Raw genomic sequence first — 24,746 nt, 5'->3', positions numbered from 1 at the left:
TGTCATCCTTTTTTTATTCTGTAAAGTCATCCTTATTACAGGGCATGGTGCCCCACAAGACAGTGAGAGGTTAAAACTCCCCACCTTTACAGACAATGGACGTTAATAGCAGTAGGGAAGTCAGTCCTACTTGTTTGCTGTCTTTTATGTCCAAAGAAAACTCCGTGTTACTAATTTCTGTCAAGACTCTGAATTAATCCCAGGCCTATAGTGCAGCTTAGGTCAAATGAAAAAATCCATATCTATCGAGAATCGAACCTGCGACCTTAGGCATTTGCCATGATTCCATATGATCCTGGAATTAGAAATGCAAATAAGTCTGGGCAGAATTCCTATACTTTGCATGTTAATTTATTTTGTCATACGTTTTTCATTTGTGTTTTTCAGTACCGTAAACTGGGGATACTTGAACCACCTCAGAAAGTTTCATTAACTCCTACAAAAAACGTATACCTTGAGAAACTTTCATTGCTCTCCTATATGTTGAATCTTGCGACATACAAACCATAGGCAAGCAGCTTTATTGCATTGTCACTATTGTTATGTATTTATTTATTGTTTTATTAGTGGCTCAAGTTACCCAGGAAATGGGTATACTTGAGTTAATAAAACCTTAAATGATAACATTTTATAGATTTGGGTACAGTATATATGTAGTTTATTATCTTTAGCTATATTCTATAATTCACTGAGATAATATGCGCACATAATCTTCTTTTCTTTAATTCCAAAATTTGAATTAAAAAATTACAAAAATCACAGAAACGAAAACGTCTAAACACCTGATTTGGCTCTAATATCCCCTATGTCTCAAGTAACCCCACCTTACCCGGTACTTATTTATTTAACCTGGTAGAGATAAGGCCATCAGGCCTTCTCTTCCCCTCTACCAGGGGATTACAACTACAATACAGAGAATATAATTACAGTTAATATTAAATTTACAATTAAAATTACAATAGAAATCGAAATACAAAATCGTATTTTTAACTCCTGAAGATATGAAATCTCATTTATACATTCTAAATCAGTTCTGCTTGAAATTAGGTTTGCCGTGAAAATACTACATGTACATGCTTTGTTAAGTTGCAACCCACTTTGAAAGTCGAAGCTGCTCATCATGCCTGTCTCCAGCAATCTGTGCCCTTTAATGATGCTGTCACTGCTTTAGAAACTGAAATATGATGTAACAGAACAAATTATGGAACATTTATCACAATTTGAGGGTATGGAGCAAGCAGACGAAAATAACTGACATATAAAAAAAACATGTTGTTAAATGAAGTTCATATGGGAAGAACAAGTTAAGTCAGTTTCGTAAGATTTTCTGAATTGAAGTTTGAGTAAAGTACATTAGCAGGTCACGCATCACCACTGTAAGAAGGATTTAAGGTGCATCTATATGGTTCAACTTTACGCATTCAAGCGATGCATGCAAGATTGATATTTAATATTAATTCACATATATCGTAGTGAAGATGACATTCAAAACGATGTATCATGTAGACACAAATCTTCATGCATCCTAATTGAACACGCGTTTTAAATTTGATTCATTATTCTTCCCAGATTTCATTGAACCGTGTAGATGTAGCTTAGAGTAACAGGATACTGTTCATTGTTGGACACGCATCTACGAGACGTAAGCTCGATCTGTGTCATGGAGAAATGTTAAATGCAGAAAATATACGATACAATACATTAATTCCGGCATTTATTTTATTAGTCTGAAATAAGTTAATTCAAGGTCTCAACTAGGTCCTGGAATTCATTTTAACTATAAAAATATTAGAGAAGTCTGCAAAGAAAAACTTGCAATTTATCTGCCATGCTGCAGTAATTTGGGGACCAAATAATACATCAAGACATGGGACGTAATAGGAACTATGATTTGGGCTTAGAGGCACAATCCCACAGGAGTTCTTAGAAGTCTTCCGAAAATTAAAAGTTCCTGACAGCACCCTGGAGATAATATCCTCCACTGTACTAAAGTCATCGATTTGCATTGTTAATCATCATTTATATTCTTTATAAAATGTAATTTATGTTGTAGCCTAAATTGTTTGTTGCATTTTCAATGATAGCCTACCTAACTAGGGTTTCTATTAAAGAAAAAATTGAATTAAATATAAATATTCTTTTAGAATTTATTAGGAGGCTATCAAATATCTATCTGTCTACATAATACGAATATGATCGGTTAGCACGTCTAGCCGCGAAACCAGGTGGCCCGGGTTCGATTCCCGGTCGGGGCAAGTTACCTGGTTGAGGTTTTTTCCGGTGTTTTCCCTCAACCCAATATGAGCAAATGCTGGGTAACTTTCGATGTTGGACCCCCGGACTCATTTCACCGGCATTATCACCTTCATCTCATTCAGACGCTAAATAACCTAGACGTTGATAAAATAACCTACCAAAAAAAAAAAAAAAAAGACTCAACTGCTCCTTGGCCAGTCCTGCTGTCTATGATATTGGAAATATAGAGTATCATTTTATTGTCTATATAAGAATCACTGTAACTGTATGTTGAATTCGTATATAATAACACTCGTATTTCACCTAATCAGATGCAAGAGTCATTGAATACGCGGGTGTATCTTCCATTCCTGTATTTTAAATTCCGCGGTATTCTAGCGGCTTTTCACTTTCCAAATAGCGACTTTTGTTTTTCGTGTTGGCAACACTCAAAAACACGTGGTGGTCACTGTTTACTTGTGTAGCGTTGTATGTGGTTGTTTTCCGTTTGAAAAGTTGTATTTTGGATTTTAATTTTGTAAGTTATCCATCATTTTTATTTAATATTATGGAAAATACGAAAAGTAAAGCAAGTACAGACCCTATCTTCAGGAATTTAACAGCAGATGATCCGGATCCTGAAACAACTGAAATTGAGAGCTTATGTGTTAACTGTGGTGAGAATGTAAGTTCAGTTTTTTTAACAATGCATTTTTGGAACAGTGTTAAATTTCTTACATTAAGTTGTCTTATGCCAATTGCTAATATAAAATCGATAATTAGTATATTAGTGCAGTAATATTGATATCAGGTTAAAGGTTGACACATTTATAACCTAATGAAAGTCGATAGAGGTAACAGTACAAAGTTTAAGGATAAATTTCAGAACCACTGATATCTTCCTTCCTCTCTACTTCCAACGCGTTCTGAAATTTATCCCTTAAATATTTGTCTTTGTTTCATTCTTTGGTAATTCTGTAGAAAACGCTGGTCAATATGGCTGACATCATCGAGGATCAGTGACAGGTTAGGTTTGGTTTATTCAGGTTTTTGGTATATTGACCATTTTTGTTATCCTCCTTTAATACCGATAATTCTAATTGCAGGGTACCACAAGAGTGCTGCTTACAAAAATCCCGTTTTATAAAGAAGTTGTCCTTATGTCGTTTGAATGTGAACATTGTGGTTTTAAAAACAATGAAATCCAACCAGGTGGAAAGGTAGACGAGAAAGGAATTCGTATAACGTTAACAGTGGAGAAGGAACAGGATTTAAATCGACAAGTTGTCAAATCGGATTACACTTCTGTGAGAATTGTAGAATTGGATTTTGAAATTCCGGCGCAGTCTCAAAGAGGAGGTAATAATTTGTACTTAATATTGTTAAGGCTGATATAATAGTTGTAGTATGTGACACCTGGGTAGTTACTTCATGAGAACTTACAAGAGATTACAAATCTGCAATGTAAACGAAACGCTACAGAAAAAAAAGTGTATAGTGTGGAAGGGATCGTGTTACTTCTGATTTTTAAAACTACTAACAAAACTGTAGCACCTTCATTTTGACGGGATAATAAAAGCCTAAACTAACCTAACCTAAGTGCGTCGGTGTCTATTCCAAAATCGGCGGAATCCGCTCAACGCTCATTCAACCAATTTTGTTTCTTTGCGAACGGTTTTCGTAAGAATATGAGTATTTTAGGATAGTACAGAGTACGCTGTTTATGCGCCCGGGGGGGGGGGGGGCGTGGGATGTGTGCGTGCGTGTTTTCTTTCTTTCCCTCTCCATTGCATACATCGCTGATTAATAACATCTTACCATAATCTGACTTCAGATGTATAGAAACAATTGTTCTTCCTCTGACACATCGTGAAATGCCTGATAATTAGACCTCGGATTTTAGGTTAAATGCCTATTTTTTTCTGTAGGGATAAACTAAAACTATTGAATGTCTTCCTATGTTATATAAAATAAAAACGTTTGAAAGCAGTTTTAAGGTGCCTAAAATGTCTATTTTGCCCATTGAGACCTATTTTTAAGTTTTAGAATCTAAAATTGCCAATTTCTATTTGTTACGTACATGCTTTTTAAATTTTCGTGTAGCAGTGAAAGAGAAAGTTTGTTCAAATACCTATCGTGTAATAGTTTGTTGTAGGAATGAAGAAATTCCTGGAAGGTGTCTGGTTTTGTTGAGCGCTTGAGCAGACAGTAGGAATGTGATCAATCGGGAGGATATAGTTCTCTGTAAAGAAATCAGCATGACAAATATTGCTAGATTTAAATATGCATTCATTGCTTTGGAATCCTTGGGAAGAATTTTTTTCGATTAGGTATAAAATGATTCTGTCTAAGAAAAGGCAAAGTTTCACAATAGAAAATTAGATAAAAACGTTATGATGTATTGCAATGCCAATTATGAATGTGTGAATTGTAAATTCATTGGTAAATAAATAAATAAATTTAATTGTATGAGACCGATGAATTCATTAAAAATTACATACCATTATTCGTAATTTAGAATTTAGCAAAAATAAAGTTTCTAACCACAATATTTTTTTACTGCTTTTGTCAATGTATACCGTAATGTTTAATACTCAGTAATTAATTGCATCTTTATAGTTACTGTAGTTTGTGTGGATAGAAATTACATTTTAGCTGCATAAAATAGTATTTTTAGATGCCTAAATATATGTTTGTATTGCCTGTTTTGATAAATTGAAAGCCTATTTTAGATGCCTAAAAGTTAGTTTTTAAGTGCCTAAAAATCCGAGGTCTACTGATAATAGATGTATGTATCAGGTAGAACCTCAATCAGAAGTAAAATTATTATTAATATAATTAAATACTCGACAGCAAACCGCTAATATGGATTGAACAACAATTTACTCTGAATGTACTCACAATAGCCTATATAATTAATTATTACAGATTTGTATTATATTACTGTTTAATGTATCATTTAATGCTGAAAATGTTGACCTAAATCTAGCCCTACATTATTATGCTATATATTAAAATAAAAAAAAATGGCAAATAATGTAATTAAATAATAAAGCATGTCAAACTGTTTTCCTTTTATCCCTTCTCCAATTGCATGACTGGTTCTCAGAGTATCTTGACAGATATTTTAATTAATTAGATAATCGCATCACAGTGCTTAAGTATTGTATTATATTTGAATGTCTTATATAAAACAAACAGAAAGAAAGAATCACTCTGAATTTGAATTAGGACGTCAGGAAATGCCAAGAATTCGATAACGTAATCAATCACAATTTGAACATAATGTAATGTAAGGCCTAATGTATTGATATTGTTTATGTTGTATTTTCCAGAAGTGACAACAGTTGAAGGAGTAATAGACCGTGCAATTACAGGCCTAGAGCAAGATCAGCCCTTAAGGAGGATACAGGATTCTGCCACAGCTGAGCAGATAGATGGGTTTCTCACAAAATTAAAACGCTTGAAATCAATTGAGAGTCCATTTACAGTGGTATTTACTAAAGTTACTTTACATTCTTAGTTATAATATGTATACATATAAACTTAGGTTGAAGATGTGCTATAGGAATACATTGTAAATATTTATATTATATGAAGAAATGTATGGGTATTTTATTAAATGTAGAGTGCATTAAAGTTTTTTCGATAAAAAGATTTCATCTTAAAAGTACAGTGAGGAGCATTTATCATGATCTGGAGATAGGCAGTTCCAGTCCCCACTGAGCTATGGCTTGGTTACCGTGAGACATGCCATATCCCTGGCACTGATACATCACTTACAATAGAAATTATGGAATTTGTACTTACCTAGCTCACATTCGTTGCTCAAAATATCCCCCATTCGCTGCAATATATTATTCACATCTTTTTATGAAACTGTTATTCACTTTCACAAAGATTCTCTCTTTTCCATCCATGACCTGGATTTTTCTTCAGTCCACAAAGTCGTGTAATAAACATAACTGACAGTACTGGTATGTCACAATTTGATAAGTTGTGAAACAGCTGTTTATAATTGAAAATGTTGATTGTTGGTAGCAACAGATATAGTAGAACCATTTTTTGTTGTTCTGTGGTAGAACCCCGATTTTAGATGACCTGCATTTAACGTTTTTCCGCATTTAACGTTAAATTTTCATGGTTCCAATAATTATTACATATGATTACATACATATATACATACGTGATCTACCCATGGGCAAGTCTTTCACTGCAAACCCAGCATTCTCCAATCTTCCCTATTTTCTGCTTTCCTCTTAGTCTCCTCATATGATCCACATATCTTAATGTTATCTATCATCTGATATCTTCTTCTGCCCCGAACTTTTCTCCCATTCACCATTCCTTCCAGTGTATCCTTCAGAAGGCAGTTTCTTCTCAGCCAGTGACCCAACCAGTTCGTGTTTCCCTTTCTGATCAATTTCAGCATCATTCTTTCTTCACCCACTCTTTCCAATACAACTTCATTTCTTATTCTGTCTGTCCACTTCATATGCTCCATTTTTCTCCATATCCACATTTCAAATGTTCCTATTCGTTTCTCTTCACTTTGTCGTAATATCCATGTTTCTGCCCCATACAGTGCCACACTCCACACAGAGCAGTTCACTAGTCTCTTCCTTAGTTCTTTTTCCAGAGGTCTGCAGAAGATGCACCTTTTTCTAGTAAAAGCTTCCTTAGCCATTGCTGTCCTTTTGACTTCTTGGCTGCAGCTCATGTTACTGCTTATAGTATATCCCAAGTATTTGAAGCTGTCCACTTGCTCTACTGCCTCATTTAGAATTCGCAAGTTTACCTCCTTTCTTTTTCTTGCGACAGCCATGGTCTTCGGCTTGTTTAATGTATTTTTATATTCGATTTAACTTTATTCTCTTTGCTGTGACCGCATCTTACTTTAAAAATTGCTCTCAAATGATTTTTTAAAATCTCGATTAATGCAAAAACAAATGCATTTCGATTCAGTACATAAAATAGAAGTTTTTTGAAACAATCAATGACCAGCAATGCTTATGCCTAATCACTACTTGTTAATGGAGTGGGTCATGTGATCCCCACTCTCGCCCCATGTCTACACGAAGTTGCATGCCTGTTCATCTGCTGATTCACGCCCTTTGCGAGAACCAGTCACATTCAATGATGGACATAGCAACTATCCATCACAGCGTCAGTCACTTCTTGTCTTTATTGTGCTTGCTGAGGTGTGTGGTGTCGGTGCTACTAGGTGAAGAGACGATTTTACATATCACTAGATCATAATGGTCGCGAAAAGGAAAATGCTTTCTCTCGCAGAAAAATTTAATTTAATTCACGAAATTGAAAAAAAAAAAATCCAAATGCGAAGATATCCGAAATGATGAAAAGACTTGATTGGTATCCAGCTGCCTCTTAATGTTTCCAATTTTTTTTTGTAACAGTATTATCCATAATTTACTTAGGCCCGGTTTCTTCAACCTTTGTTAAATTATAACAGTGTGTTATTCCATTTTAACTGTAAACTTAACAATTGAAGCATTTCTTCAACTACTGTTAGTACTAACAGGCTGTTAAAACCTATGTTAATTTAACTGCCCAATTTCATGCAGTTAAATCATTTAACTCTGTTAGCATAGAAGTATCCAATATGGCTGGTGCGTTAGATGCTGAACTTTTATATCTTGATTATTTGGAAAATGATATCCATGAATACATAAACAGAGGGGTTGATTTCTGTGATTTGACAGACCAGAAGTTCATACAAAGGTAAAGGCTATTTACTGCCAAGCCTCACTTTTCGCTTTCAATGTAGATCCGTTTGTTTGTTTATTCTCATTAATTGGTTTATACTGTGAAATAATTTCCAGCAGAAAGTTTCTTTCGAACAAAGAGAAATTAGTCCCATGATTTCTTTTTGTTCCAGTGTTTTCCATTTCATAACAGCAATACCAATACGCCGCTCCACGCTATTGTGATACAGACGAGGAAAGAAGCAGAAATCAAATCTGAGAGAATAGAAAGAATTCTATCCTCTCTGAATCAAACAACGGAAACAAGCGAGAATTGCAATTGTCAGAGTTCAGAAAACAGAAGTGAGCCTATACTTGGTTATAGGTTATGGTTAAACTCCAGAATCTCTGGTCCTAACAGAGAGTTAACAAACAGAATGTTAAAATGTGAAATGTAAAGTTGAAGAAACGCAATATTTTTAACAGCAATTCATACTTTTAACTTACAGTTAATTAACGCTATGTTAGGTGCATTTTAACAAAGGTTGAAGAAACCGGGCCTTATTGTAGCTTTTTTTTTTGCAAATAAACTGAATTTTTGCGAAACTATTCAGATTTTTTTTTTACACAAAAATAGCAAACTCCTATTTAGTGTCAATCCCCATTGAAGGGTAATTATTTTGTGTCCCTCAGAAAAACGTTCTACTGTGTGTACAATAGATAGCAAAACTGTAATGTAATGTGCACGCCCACGTCTTGCACTAGTGCCTAGCTGCTCAGCCAGATAACAGGCGGCTACCTCGGATCTCAATAAAGCTCCTCTCTGTCTTGTACAGTGAGGCTATTGAAATGGTAACAAAATGTTATTTATTTGTTCTGGAGTCAACCTCCTAGCAATTACTGGAATGTTCTCTAGGTTACCATCATTCTTAAAGTTTCTTCCAAAATGAATTATTATTTAGCACATAATTATTAATGATATACAGGTACATATTACTTACGGTACACTAATTAATAGTAGTTATGTTGTTGTGCATTTAAGCATAAGTGGTGCTTCCTTATAAAATTGGAATTTACACAAACAAATGGCGGCCGGGTAGCTCAGTTTGTAGAGCAGCTGCTGCGGACTGGAAGGTCCGGGGTTCGATCCCAGGTGGTGACAGGATTTTTTCTCGTTGCCAAACTTTCAGAACGGCCCTGAGTTTCACTCAGCCTCCTATAAAATTCAGTACCAGGTCTTTCCTGGGGGTTAAAGGCGGTCAAAGCATGGTGCCGACCACACCACCTCATTCTAGTGCCGAGGTCACGGAAAGCATGGGGCTCTAACTCCATGCCCCCCAAGTGCCTTCATGGCATGTTACTGGGATACCTTTAGCTTTACACAAATGAATTCTTGGAGGTTACGAGAGAGTCATCTCCTAATAATTATTGTCTTTAAGTTTTTATAAACTATGAGAATTACATTTAAACACTTTGTTTTTCGAATTTCCCCATGGATAAAATCTGGGAGTGTGGTTTTCCCATTTTGTTTGAATTTCATTGTATTACCAAACAGTGTAGTCATGTCGACTTCTTATCTAAAACTGATGCAGTATATTTTAATTTTCTTATAATCCTGTATATTGTGGTCTTGTTGATATATCGGGGAATTTCATATAAAATTGTTCTTGTTGTCCCCAACAACTCCGTTTTCACTTAATCACTGTGCTGACATGTTCCATACTTTTCATATGAAATTATATCGGTAACAGAGCAATGTGTTTTTCACACTCAAATAACACGAAACATCGTTTATCTGAACTTCAAGAGCATGTAACTAAGTGCCAATTTCACCAAGCTTATTTAACTTTAATTGTTACTTAAACTCTTCTTAATTGACACTTTAATGAGCAATGTATTTCACCAACACAAATTGAGCTTTAAGCTGTCATTAAAGTACTTTTAAGTTAATTGGTCAACATTTGGTCTTTTAAATAATTAATCCTACATTAACGACAATAATTTTCATCATGGCGAGGACAATGATAGACTTCATATTTGAAGGGTATACGGGAATAACGATCAAGGTCCATTTTAGAAAGTTTCGAGAAAAACGAATTTTAAAGTTTAAGCACTTAATACTTTGTTATGTGTGTATTTAATAGAAATTGACGTAGTGGAATGCCAAGAACGATTATTTCTTACTACTAGCTAGACCACATGATAGTACTTCATTTCCACTATAAGATAGAATTATTAAGTCAATTTCGATTTTTGATGGACCTTGATCATTTTTCCCGTGTACCCTTCATTTGTAAATGATTATTTCTCACCAAGATGGGCGAGGATAATTTCCGAAATAGAAGATTATTATAATACAATGGACGAAAAAGATTTGCAAATGCAGTTAGGCTAAGCAAAGCATAAACATTGTATATTTTGAATAGTACAGAAGGTGATTTAGAATTTCCAAACGATAGTTAAGTACGTCATAATATTATTTAAATGATACATGTATTGAAGAAACGTTCAATCAATCTTCGGTTGCCTAAAATAGGTCTATAGCAACTAAAATAATATGAATAAAAAATTTATCATGCTGGGCTGTAGGCCTCATATTACATTTGAAGGTATTGCAATAGTGCAAATCCATGAAGTCTTTCCATTTTGCTTGTTGTATGATATTTTCTTGCATCTACTTTCATATTATCCCATTCTTCTTCAATATTGCTGAAGACATTGGGATGAGGTTTTTTTGTATTGGAATCTGCTTATATTTATTTCCATCCTTTCTTCTTTTCTTCTAAAGGCTGCTCATCCATCTTTTTGTTTATGATGTTTTTAATATGTCTTGAGGTTACCTCTGTTTATGATGACATCGTGATATACCACTGCCACCGGGTATATACCCATTTGCAGTGTGAATAAATACATACATACATAACAAATGAACTCACTATGAAGGTCACTGCTTACATTAACAAGGCACATGACATGGCCTTCGAAATTACTCTTTTACTATGATTCCAAAAGCTATAATGACTTAATTAGGAATTAAATTTATTGATTTTATTTTAAATGTATATTAGTTTGATGAAATGCAAACAAATTAAATATGATTTAACGTCTGTAGGCTTATTTAAGTTAAATCACAATTATAGTAGGGAACAAAGATATTGGCAGGTCGTATATAGCACATTTTTGCACGTACCACCCCCTCTCTTCTGACCTGTCCATTGGGATGACTGACTGGCAGTGTGTCGATGCGTTCGGGTGTAGTTGCTTGCAAGCCAGTCGTTGGGTATTGAGAGAGTAGTCATCGTAGCTTTTGTCTGTTCACTGTACACATATTCAAACAGTAATTTTCAATACTAACAGTGGAATTGCTTCTGTGTCTAGTTGAGCGACATGTCTAGAAAGGGAGCGGATACGCAGAGCCAAGCGAAAGGAATTATTTATAGTGTTTACGAATACTTAAAAAAACTTTAATTAATACACAAATTAAAATTTTCGTAATATAATTTAAATTCTGGTTATTAAGAGAATGAGGAAAACAGGAATTAGGTCACTATAAGTTTAAGTGAAATATTTTAAGATCTGATAGTATATTGGCAATATACTCATTGCAGTGAAGTAAATCGTTAAAAACCATTGTGTTATTATTATTATTATTATTATTAAATTTGCACTGATGGATTTCATTTAATATAGTATTACTAGCCATTATTAAGTCAATTATATTATATAAAATAAAACCTGGGTACCGACACAATACTATATACAAATTATTTACATCGTCAACACCAGTGATTTTACTCACGGGACTGGCTTCATCTTTTCTTGCAACCCTTGTCTTGTTCAAAAGGTCTCTGGTCACTGCTGTCAGTTGGTCACCTGCTGTGATTCTTCCTGCCGGAAGGTCCCTGTTGACTTTCTTTGTCGCAATCCCAGGACCTCTGCCATCATTTTTGGCCTCATTTCTGAACAGCTGGAGCCATTCATCACGACTTCTACTCTTTGTGAAGCGGATGACAATATGATGCGTCTTCCCTGGCCTGGATGGTATGCGATGTGCTAGGCTTACATCATGTTGCACCAATTCGCTACAGCCTATGACTTCCAATATTTGGTCAATGACTTCATAAGTTGATTGTTCATCGATCTCCGGAACTCCAAATAGCATTATATTGTCTCTGCGTGTGTACTGCTGCAGATCACTCACTTCCTGTTTGAGTTGGTCATTTTCTTGCACTAGCCTCTTCATCTCCTCCTGCGTGGAATTGAGTTCATGTCTTGTGTGCGCCAATTCCTCTCTAAGACTGTCGAACTTGGAAGACATGAATTCAACTGATTTTCTTAGTTCATTCACCTCAAAATACGAACGCTATTCGATATCAGTATAGTAGTTATAAAATCATGTCGCATACTGTATACCAGTAGTTTGTATGATAACAAATGAAGTGTTCACATGTGCTGTTGTTTAATGAAATAATTATAATGCTGCGCACAGAAATTACACTAAATACTGACACACAGACAGTGTTTATATATAAACACTATTTCAATGTTACAGACTTTAGGTTACGTAGCGAGGAGTGAAAGATGTTTCGGAAGCGACCCTTCGAAGAACGTTTACAGCTAAAGTAGGGGTGGAACGTGGGTTGGGTTAGTATGAAGGGGTATACCTCCATCCGCCAATATTCCTGCTCCCTACTATAGTTAATATTATGGATTAGTAACATGTTGGTGAAATTGGCCCTTAACAATGTACCTGTTTTTCTTACAAGGAAACTGTTGATGTATTGGAAGATTTTGTAATTTTTCATACTAGTTAGCCTATTAATCATACTCTTTGCTTTTTTTAAAATAGGTGTTTGAAGACATCAGCGGGAATAGCTTTGTAGAGAATCCTCGAGCTCCACAGAATGACCCCAGAGTAGATATTGTAAGATTTACCCGTAATAAGGATCAAGACCATTTGTTAGGTATTTACTCTTCGAATGAGATTGGTGTTGAACCAAAAGAAACAGGACTGTTGAAGAAAATAGAGGAAGGAGACTTCACTCTGGAAGACCTACATGGGGAAGTACTACAATTCCAGACACCATGTCCCAATTGTGGGACAGAATGCTCAACCAATATGAAGCTTACAAGTATCCTTTGTGATTTCTGGGTATTAATGACAAAAGCAAATATCTGTTTCTTTCACTAAAGGCATATACACTCTTTTTGTACTCTACAATCTAGTTGGATATATATATACAATGCATTTGGAAAATCTCTGTGTGGAAGTTCTTGGGAACATTTCTCTGAAAGCAGATTGTGAATATTTTACAAGTTGGATAAAAACCCTCCCACAAGTAATTGTTTATGTTTCCGACAGCGGCAGAACCATTCCTATTACATACTGTGTAATTATAGTGGTTAAGACTTGTAATAAATCTCTCTATAAAAAATATGCACAGTACTAACTTAATGTACAGAAATTCGTATTTTTTTCTGGAGCAAAAAAACAAAAAGTGTGAGAAAGACAGTTGAATAATTCACTGATGGGTGATGAATAATCAGGGTTCTACTGTAATATGTAATATATACTTGACCACATTGCATTCTCTATAATGATCATAATAGCGTCATGGGTCATCTATTCCTCTGCCCTGCTATTACAAGGGCATAATGCTGACAGGAACACTCAGATGGAAACGAACTACTGAGATACACAAATTTTCAAATACTTATCTCACACGAATCTGCCTTGTGCTGTATTTGATATAGGAGAATAAAGGAGAAAATTAATCTTTGATAGTGAGCAAGTTTCGACTACCCTTTCGAATTCGTTATAACGGAATTTTACTATATATTATACAGTTCAGTGGCGTATGCTGAACCTGGAGTTTGGGTGTTCTGTTAAAAATATATAGTTGGTCTATCTCACACAATTATTATAGGCCTAAGTGAAATATCGGGTCAACATTAACTGCCATTTTTAATATATAATTTAGCATTATTTATAAATAATAACTATGGGGCGGATGTTGATGACCTAAAAATCTACTTAAAATGATGTTCGCGTAGGCTTCCGCGGCTGGTGTACATGGTGTGTGGATAAGCTTCAGGGCTTCTACCGCGTTGTCTTGGTGTTATTGGCTGACGTTTCGACCGCTGTGTTGTGGCCATCTTCAGAGCAGTTGTTGGATAAGGAAATAGTCTGCCAGTACTTATATATATAGTATATAAGACTACTATATATATAAGTACTGGCAGACTATTTCCTTATCCAACAACTGCTCTGAAGATGGCCACAACACAGCGGTCGAAACATCAGCCAATAACACCAAGACAACGCGGTAGAAGTCCTGAAGCTTATCCTCCACACACCATACTTAAAATGATCATTAAAATGCCCTTAAACTAAAGGAAAAATGACATAAAATTAAAAGAAAATGACATTTAAATATTAATATTATTCAAAGTACTCGCACCACAACTTCTTAAAAATTAATCACCTTGTTTCAATGACTGCCCTGCAAATGCTGGAGAAAGGAGTCAACTACAAATAACGTTATTCAAAATTGCATTATTTATGATCAAACAATAACCATGGTCAGCAAAATAACCTGTTTGAAGTTCCACAACCTGCTAACTATTTTACAATTTCATATTGTGAAATAGAAAAATGTCTAGTGTATTGTCTGCTTTTTGTTTTATATTGTTGCACTAAATTCGGAAGTGGCGGGGTAGGTCTACCCTTATTCACTATATGTAATTTCTCTCCTAGTGTGCGAGAAGAGAATGACTTTTGCAAAAGATCTTTTACAGTGTACATTTCCAAGTGCTATTATCATTAAATAAGTAATTTAAATTGTTCACTTGCACTGGCACACAACTATGAACCCTAGTAAAACCTAAACACAGTAAATTCACTCACACAAACAGTAAACACACACGTCAAACACAATATTTTGTAACGCTATTGACAAGTTGAGCTGCCTGTATACAGGACGACCTGAGAGCTTGAGAGAAGCGAGTATCCCCACCATGCCACCTTGCACGCGCAGAGAATTATAGCAGTAACTCTCAGCAGGGGATGTTCTTTTGTACAGACAGGACAACCAGACCAGACCTCATCCCACTTCGTCAGGCAGAGCGTACATTATAAAACGAAAGCTGTTCTGGGGATGGTGTACACATTCAACCAGCAGGCATTTAAAATATTTAAATGGTAATGAATTAAAATTAGTCTTGATCTATATACGTCAACTTCCAATGAGATTACCACGCATTTAAATTGTGATAAATTAAAATTATTGTTGCATTATATAAAACAACTTAAAATAAAAAATGAGATTACCGAATTTACAGGGTGTCCAGCGCACACCTTGAACATCCGCAATATACGCCCCTGATACAGTTATCTATTCCATAATTTCCTTTTTTTAAAGTAATTACAAGAAAATGTACAAATTTACATTGTTACCCATGCATGAATGATTTACCATTAATCTGCATATCATTACATGACAGTAGTATATTTTCTTAATAAGCAAATACAGATATCCCTCATTTCAAAGAAGTGGTGATAATGGCAACAAACTGCGAGGAATGTGGCCATCGCAGCAATGAAGTGAAGTCAAGTGGTTGCATAGAGCCAAAAGGAATCCGCATTGCTGTAAAAGTGACTAGTAGAGACGATTTCACTAGAGATGTCTTGAAGGTGAGAGAATTATTTTAAACTGGAGGGTGCAATTTATTTCATACACACCAACACATTAATTCATTAAGAGCAATGGTATTGCCTGTACTCTGGGAAAGAACTAATGTGAAGTTCAAAAGTAAATTTAACTCTCAGCCAGTTGCCAATGCTTCCTTTCCCAGGACCTCCCATACGATGGTTGTTTGAAAAGTTCATAGCCTGACATAGAAATTAAACTATGATTACTCTGAAACAATGTTTATTTCTCAACATAATCCCCTCTGAGATTCACACATTTGATCCACCAGTGCTGCAGTGCTGCTATACCCTTGCACACAGATTCCTCAAGGTGTGCAAAAGAGCCTTCTGCTGCTGCAATAATCTCTTCGTTTGATGACAATTTCTTCCCAGCCAAGTGAGTTTTGAGCTTTGGGAAAAGAAAGAAGTCTTAGGGTGCGAGATCTGGTGAGTGGGAGCAACAGCAATTCGAACCATAGTTCGTGTAGTTTAGCAATCATGATTGCAAATGTGTGAGCAGGTACGAGGCGCATCCAGAAAGTAAGTTTCCCGATTTTTCCCCTTGAAAGTAAATGTAATTAGCCCTGTCAATTGCGCATGCGTAACAGATCTATGACGTATCAATCATATGCCAGCCGGACAGGTCCCGCCTGGTGCCAGTAGCGTGGCAGCAGTGGTCCGAAATGGAAGCTCTTATTCCTTCTCCCGCCGCCTGCGAGGTTCGGTCGGTGATAAAGTTCTATAATGCACAAAGCATTGCGTCAATTGAAATTCATCGGCAGCTCTGTCAGGTCTATGGGCCGAACATCATGAGTAAGCAGATGGTGCGTCGCTGGTGTAGACAGTTTTCCGAAGGTCGTCAAAGTGTTCATGATGAAGAGCACAGTGGGCGACCGTCCCTCATCAATGATGATCGTGTTGAGCTGGTGCGGCAGTGCATCATGGAAAACCGTCGCTTCACGATTACGGAGCTGAGCAGCCATTTTCCGCAGATATCGCGATCCTTGTTGCATGAGATTGTCACTAAGCACCTGCTGTTCAAAAAAGTGTGTGCCAGGTAGGTGCCGAAAAACCTGACACCCGAACACAAAATGCAACGTTTAGGAGCAGCACTGACATTTTTGCAACGGTATCATGATGGCGGCGACGAGTTCCTCGACAGGATCGTCATTGGCGATGAGACTTGCATTTCGCACTTCACCCCGGAAACAAAGCAGCAGTCAATGCATTGGCGGCATAGTGGATCTCCGGTCAGGACGAAATTCAAACAGACGCTGTCGGTACGGAAAGTGATGTGCACAGTGTTCTGGGACAGGAAGGGCATTCTGCTCATTGACTACCTTCCAAGAGGTGAAACAGTGAACTCTGACCGTTACTGTGAAACACTGCGAAAATTGCGATGTGCCATTCAAAACAAGAGGCGTGGAATGCTTACTGCAGGTGTTGTGCTCCTCCATGACAATGCTCGTCCACATACGGCTCGGCGCACAGCAGCTGTTTTGACGGAATTTGGCTGGGAGTTGTTTGATCATCCACCCTACAATCCTGATCTTGCTCCCAGCGATTTTCACGTTTTCTTGCACCTCAAGAAATTCCTGTCCTCCGGTGAGCATTTTGGCAACGACGAAGAGCTGAAGACGTCTGTCACATGCTGGTTCCATTCACAGGCAGCAGAGTTCTACGACAGAGGGATACAAAAGTTGATCCCACGATATGACAAGTGTCTCAATTCTGATGGTGGCTATGTCGAAAAATAGCTGGAACATTGCTGTACCTGTTGCCAATAAATGTTTTCCTGAAAGTGTGTGTTCTTTTTTTAAAAAAAAAATAGGGAAACTTACTTTCTGGATGCGCCTCGTACATTGTCGTGATGAAACAACACTTTCTTCTTGGTCATATTCAGCCTCTTCTCGCGAATTTACCCTTTCAGTTGCTGCATAACATTTAAATAATATTCTCAGGTTATTATTCTCCCCTTTGCTAGGTAGTCAATCGTGATTATCCCCTTAGAATCCCAGAACACGGATGCCATGCCTTTCCCAACTGATTGAACATGTTTTGCTTTCTTTGGAGACGGAGAATCACTGTGCTTCCATTGTTTCTACTTCTGTTTTGTTTTTGGTGTGTAGTAGTGGATCCAGGTTTCATCTGTGGTCACAAACCGCCTCAAAATATTGGGCCTATTCTCGAATTGAGTCAGACAATCTCTCGAAATTTAACATCAGATTTGCTTTTATTCTGATGTTAATAAATGCAGAATCCACCTTTCGGAGATCTTGGACATGCCCAAGACATTGACAAAGACATGGTGCACTTTTTTTCACAGTGGAAAATGCTGGAGCAGGTTCTCTGAGTATAGCATCCATGTCTGCTTTAGTTTTTGTTGGTCTCATTTCCTTTTTTACGAAATATTGAATGACTGTGTGAAGATTAATATTTTCCATTTTTGCCAATCTGTTCGATGCAAGTCAACAGAAAATTGTGATTGTTGGTGCTTGAACTAGTGTAAAATAGTCACTAACAGTGGCGGCATTGTTGACACCATTTTCAGTGCCATCTATGTGTTAGGCCACGTATTAAAAACAAGCAGATTATCAGTTTGGCAGTTTGACAATTAGTTTAATAATTTTTGTTTAATGAAGTAATAAACAATAATGACTGATTAAACCAAATTGTATATACTAAAAATGTTAAAGTTTTAGATTAGGTACCCTATATGTTTTGGTCATGTGTCGTACATTAAAATTTCTATTAATGGTATGTAAAATTTAAAAATTATGTTTCCTTGGTTAAATGTTCTGAAATAAAAACAAATGGTAACCTTCTTAGGTAGGCTGTTTTGGGTATCAGACATTAAAAGGTGATGTAATTGTAGTGCAAGAACCTCGAGCACTCACGACCGACCAAGTAAACATGTCAACTGACTGGTTATAAATTCTCGACTGCATGCACTCGAGCATATCATTTCCCGGCTGTCTTCTTCACAACTGAGACCTGATCGGCAAGTTCGGTCAGCAGTTTTCAAGAGAATGTAGAGATCTAATATACACTTAAAAACTATGCAGTCTATAAATTACATCAAATAATTTACTTTTTGTATTATGAAAATGCTCTTTCTTGTGCAATTGAGATAATTATTGTATGTTTTAGATCCCTGAAGCAGGAATTTTAAAAGGTATAGGACTACCAGTGAGAATTTTGTGACTTTATGAAAGAAAGAGATATGTGTGACCGTGCACAATTTGATTAACATATACCTAAAGCTGTAATGTACTGGGTGTTCATTTCAAAGTGTGTCATGACTTCACTGTTGGTGAGTCAGCGATTGAAGCGAGTTTCACCTTTTGTGTCATAGAAGTTGCCTATTAATCAAGGCGTTCAATCTGAATTTGAGAAGGTGTACGGTATAACTTGAACGTCGTAGCAACAGATGGCGGTCTGTACGGTCTGTGTGCTACCATAACCTCTTTCGAACTGTGTTTTGCGTGGCCAAGTCGTACGCAGGGTATTTGTTATCATCGGTTGCGTACGGCAACATTCCACAATACAAATCAAATGCTCCGTGTCCATGTTGACCGTCGAAGTTAATGTCAACAAATACGTAAGTAATCGTCTTAACCCTTTCCCCATATCCCGACAGTAAGAAAAAACTCACCTCAGTACATGTTTCGAAACAGTTCACATTCCTGCCACTACCAGCGTTACCGTACGTATCGGTAAGTACTCTTCTGAATGAACGCCGTACTTGCTAGGCAACTTCTCTGGCAGATAAGTAATACACCTCTGTGGAAGTGTAGGAACATTGAATTCTCTAGGCTCATTGACTAGCCACGTGACGGCATACAGCGAGCCATGACACACTTTGAACTGAACACCCAGTATATAATTGTAAAGTGTATGTGATGTAATGAAATGCCATTTTCTTTCTATTATCAGTTGTTGAAGGTGTATTTTATATAGACTGCTTTGGGGATATTACTTTTAATTTTGTTCTTGAAGTACGTTTGTAATTTATAGTAATTGATATATCTGAAAGTTCGGGGTAAGGTATAAAACTATTAATATAATGGTTTATTTAATTTTTTTGCAGTCTGAAACTTGTTCACTAGAGATACCAGAACTGGATCTCACAGTCGGCCCATTTGCCCTAGGAGGGCGCTTCACTACAGTGGAAGGCCTTCTAGTAGCCATGAAAGACCAGCTGATATCACAGGGAGCTATGTTTGTAGACAGTGCAGACGCGGAGACAAAAAAACGAGTCCTGAAATTCACAGCAGAGTTGGATGCAGTATTGGAAGCTGAGAAAGACATTACAATTGTCCTAGACGATCCTGCAGGGAACAGTTATGTTCAGGTAAGATTTTAGTACTGTGGCCCATTTTCAAATTGCATACCAGTTCGGCAGGCAGGGGATGCTGTGCATGATGTGTATTGTGAAGATTTATGTCGTTTACTAAGGTGAGTGTATATGTAGGGTAGGGAATGGGTGAGGATGATGATGATGATGATAAAGATAAAGATGAGGAAGGGAGAAGGGAAAACCCAGTGCCAGGATGTAGCCTACTGCAGTCGAATAGCACCAAAGAGGCTTCTAGGCTTGATGTCCCCATCCGACGGATGAATCACTATCAATAGTGACATGTGCCTTCTCTTCATATGTACTGCAGAGAGATTTGGGATTTAACCCAGGCTTATTGGTGCACAGTCTAATCGTGGCTTATCCCCGTATCTGACTGGGCCCCTCAATTGAGCTGTTCACATCTTACAAAGAAGTAATGAAAGTGAATTATGCTTTTTATATTTTTCTGAAACGCCTTGTGTATGTGAAGTTCAATTGTGTTGTAAAGAGGTAAAATATACTGTACTCTCATTCAGCATAGGGTTTGGTTTACAACTCGTAAATATGCAGGATCCACTTCCAGTGATAACTTTCAATACATGTGAAGGGCTGTGGAAAGAACATACTAGGTCAGTTTTTTTTATTTTTTAATTTTGACGCCATTCGTTAGTTCAGAAGCTGACTAATCTTTCTATTCAATCAGAATAGCAAAAGAACCTACATTATAACATGGTATCTTGAACTAATAAAGTCTTGGCAGTGTTACATGTCCACTTTTCTCGTTTTATAAATCCTTAGATTACGGAGCTACAACACTTCAAAATCTGACGTACCAGATCTCTTATTTTCAACATGTTGCTAAATTCAGTGATTCTAGAGCAGCTTTTACTGCTATAACAGTTAATATGTTACCTAAAAAATTATACACCATCTGATAATTCTTAACAAAAGGATAGTTTTTCACTGGGTACCAGGACATTTTGGACTAACTGGTAATGAAGCTGCTAACTGCCTTGCTATGATGGAAAGTAATATCTTAAAAAACCCCATGTCAACTTTACCATTCCCAAGAGTTAAAAGATTAATCAACTCAAAATATCAAGATACGTGTAGTATCATAGCATTTCCACAAAATTTCAAGTAATAAAAGATGGAAGTGTCTATAGCCAAGCAAAAGTGCAGTTGCATCCTTTCAATTACTCACGGAGCATGACTGTTTGTCGAAACACTTGAACAAAATTGGAATTATTTCTTTACCACTTTGTCCGTTATGCAATCTTCAAGAATAAATGGATCGGAATCATCTTCAATGATGTCCAGCTCTTTTCTCTGAATCCTCTGTGTTTGAGAAATATTGGAGAGCAAGAGAGTTAATGGATTTATTGCCAAGAACTCGGCCGTAGTTAACAACAGTTAAAAAATGCTCTCCTGAAAATTTTAAGAAAATTGACTTGACTTGATCTTTTCGTGCACCCTTCATTTGGTTTAGTCCTGCAAAGGATTTTCCATAATTCTTGCTTGAAGTCTAATTATTGGATCAAACTTCAGAATAATTCTTATACATCGAAGTTTATGTTGTTGTTGTTTTCTAATGCCAGGCGTTTGACAATAAAGTAATTTGACCTCTTGCACTCCAATATTTTTCGAAGATATTATCATGGCCAGCCACTGAAGCACAGATTTTGAGATGTTCCGAATCCATTTCTTGGTTTGAGTTGCACAATGGGCAGTTAGGGGACTGATATATTCCAATTCTCTGCAGGTGTTTGGCCAAACAATCATGGCCTGTTACCAATCTAAATGCAGCTATAGACGATTTTCGTGGTAAATCGGGAATTAACTGTGGATTATGATGCAGAGAGTTCCATTTTTTCCCTTGAGATTGTGCTATCAAATTTTGTTTGTTGAAGTCTAAGTATGTAGATTTAATAAATCTTTTCACAGAGTAATATGTAGATTTAGTAAGAGGTCTATAAGTAGCAGTGCTGTCCTTCTTTGCTAAAGCATCCGCATTCTCGTTTCCCAGGATTTCACTATGGGATGGCATCCATTGGAATGCAATACAGTGATATTTATTGAGAGAGCATTTTAGTTATTTCTGCTGTTTGAGATGAAGGTGTGTGTTTAGAGACTATTGATAGAATAGCTGCTTTGGAGTCTGACAATATAACTGCATTCTTAAATTTATTGATGTGGCATAGAAGATTCTTGAGACTTTCACTTATTGCAATGATTTCTCCATCAAAACTTATTGTTCCATATCCAAGACATCGAAGTTTATTCACTGTTACATTTCTGTTTGTGTATTCGTTGCAGAAATGAGTTTGGTTGAACTAATTAAATATGAATCTTCTGATTACAGAGTTTCACTGAACCTGAACCAGACCCAGGCTTAAGCATTATAAGGTATGAAAGAACACATGCGCACAATGAGGAGCTGGGCTTAAATGACATGAAGACTGAGAACTACGAAACAGACGATAATCGGTAGTCAAGTTCACAGAAAGTAATACTGTTTCATGATAAAAAAGATTATTATACAGTACAATATTTAAATATTGTACTGTATAATCTTATGCCATTTGTATTTATATTTCCAGTCAATACATTCATAATGATATTTACTTGGAACAGTTTTTGTGCAATATTGATTTCAGAAGGATGTTCTGTCACCAAGAGAGATTTGACCTAGAACTATTTTCATTATTAAAATAAGTTAAATAAGAAAAAACAATGATTAAGATTCCTTGTCTTTCTCACCTGAAGACGAAAGTAGATTCAACCTTATAAAAGTCCTTTTTTCTTACATATTTTAACAATGAAAAAAATCTAAACCAGGCCATTGCAGTACACATAGTCTGCTCAGAACTTCTTGTTGACCTCATGTGTATATGCGATGAACTTGCTAGCCAATCTGCTTAGTATTTAAATTGTTCAGAGTTAGTCTGCTCGAATTTTTTCATTAGTCACAAATTCGCTTGCTAGGAAATTGTCCAGAGATGTCACTCACCATGGTTAGAAACTCGCAACGAAGCTAGTAATTAGGAATATTTATTTTTCAATCACTGACTTTACTGCAATATATGTAAGGTACAAAACCTTTATGTTAAATGTTTTTAAAATTGTATGAACGTTTTCGTTGGATTATGCCAACATCATCAGATACGACATTCCTTCTAGCAATATCATTAGTCTCTACAAATACATTACATATTAAATAGCATACAGATTAATAAAAACATACTAAAAACCAACATAATTAGGATACAAAATGTCATTCTTGTGTGACTGCCTTTATTATCAAATAGTTAAAAGTACACGTGTGAATTACAATATATATATATATATATATATATATATATATATATATATATATATATATATGGTTTGCAAGTCTTCACAAGTAAAATAATAAAAATTAAATAAACTACATGTTGTAAAATGTGAAGAGATGAAATTACAGTATTTGAACTATATTAGCGAATTTATGTTCGTGTTTTTATATTCTTATTGAAGCACATCTTCCACTGTTCAGATATGTGTGCATCAAGCACTCAAGGAAAACCTACAAGATATACACCACAGTGCACACATATCTGAACAGTGGAAGACGTGCTTCAATAAGAATATAAGAACACGAACATAAATTCGCTAATATAGTTCAAATACTGTAATTTCATCTCTTCACATTTTACAACATGTAGTTTATTTAATTTTTATTATTTTACTTGTGAAGACTTGCAAACCATATATATATATTGTAATTTACACCTGTACTTTTAACTATTTGATAATAAGGGCAGTCACATAAGAATGACATTTTGTATCCTAGTTATGTTGGTTTTTAGTATGTTTTTATTAATCTGTATGCTATTTAATATGTATTGTATTTGTAGAGACTAATGATATTGCTAGAAGGAATGTCGTATCTGATGATGTTGGCATAATCCAACGAAAACGTTCATACAATTTTAAAAACATGTAACATAAAGGTTTTGTACCTTACATATATTGCAGTAAAGTCAGTGACTGAAAAATAAATATTCCTAATATATATTACAGACTTTTCTGAAAATCAATCAAAATGAATTGCAAAACGAAGCTAGCAAGTCATGAGAACATTGAGAAGTTTCGAGGAGAAAATATAGCAATACTGGTTGAACGTTTTGTTTTGCATACCACTGTACCATAAAAAAATACTGCATTTGAAGAAAGAGGAGGAGAATAAGAACTTTTTTTTTTTTTCAAATTTTATATACGTTTTTATTATGTTCAGTCAGACTCTTTGCTTTTGTATTGTAAATAGAACGTGACGAAATCATAAATAAGAGGAATGGTTGTGTACCATATTTCATCGCATAATGGTCGTACCCTTATTTATAGACAAACTGATCAGGGCTTTATAATTTCACTACATATTCGTCGCATGGATATTTCTGTTTATCATAATCAAGAATATTATGAAGAATAACGTGCTGCCACTGCAACACAAAGTACCGATACGCTCAAGATCGAATGTGAGAGAAACAGTGGCTGCTGATGAAAGTGGAGCAGGAGTGAGAGATGTTAGCACCAAGCCAATAACCATAAATGTCTTCAGTTCAATATAGTTATTGTTGGTTGTGAATGGCTGTTGTTTACGAGTGTTCAAATACTTTTTTTTTAGATCTAGACCAATCATCTTTCCGCAGACTGGTCCAGTAGACGGATAATACCGACTCCTGTGTATCAGATGTACTGGTACATGTGATTCAGCAATACCATGAATATTTTTAGT

General features: G+C 35.9%; 1 protein-coding gene across 1 annotated transcript; it reads left to right on the top strand.

Moving 5' to 3' along the window:
* The first annotated feature begins 2,689 nt into the window (after positions 1–2,689).
* On the top strand, positions 2,690–23,088 carry Zpr1 (zinc finger protein Zpr1). Its single transcript, XM_069819099.1, has 7 exons — positions 2,690–2,920; positions 3,342–3,594; positions 5,571–5,728; positions 12,790–13,072; positions 15,473–15,633; positions 19,721–19,984; positions 22,332–23,088. Exons 1-7 carry the CDS (start codon positions 2,804–2,806, stop codon positions 22,458–22,460), a joined length of 1,365 nt encoding a protein of 454 aa, XP_069675200.1. The 5' UTR covers positions 2,690–2,803; the 3' UTR covers positions 22,461–23,088.
* The last annotated feature ends 1,658 nt before the right edge of the window (positions 23,089–24,746 follow it).

Source organism: Periplaneta americana, chromosome 2 (assembly GCF_040183065.1).
Source record: "Periplaneta americana isolate PAMFEO1 chromosome 2, P.americana_PAMFEO1_priV1, whole genome shotgun sequence".
Taxonomy (NCBI): domain Eukaryota; kingdom Metazoa; phylum Arthropoda; class Insecta; order Blattodea; family Blattidae; genus Periplaneta; species Periplaneta americana.
Note: the sequence above shows the minus strand (reverse complement) of the source record. Positions and strands in the feature narration are given on the sequence as shown.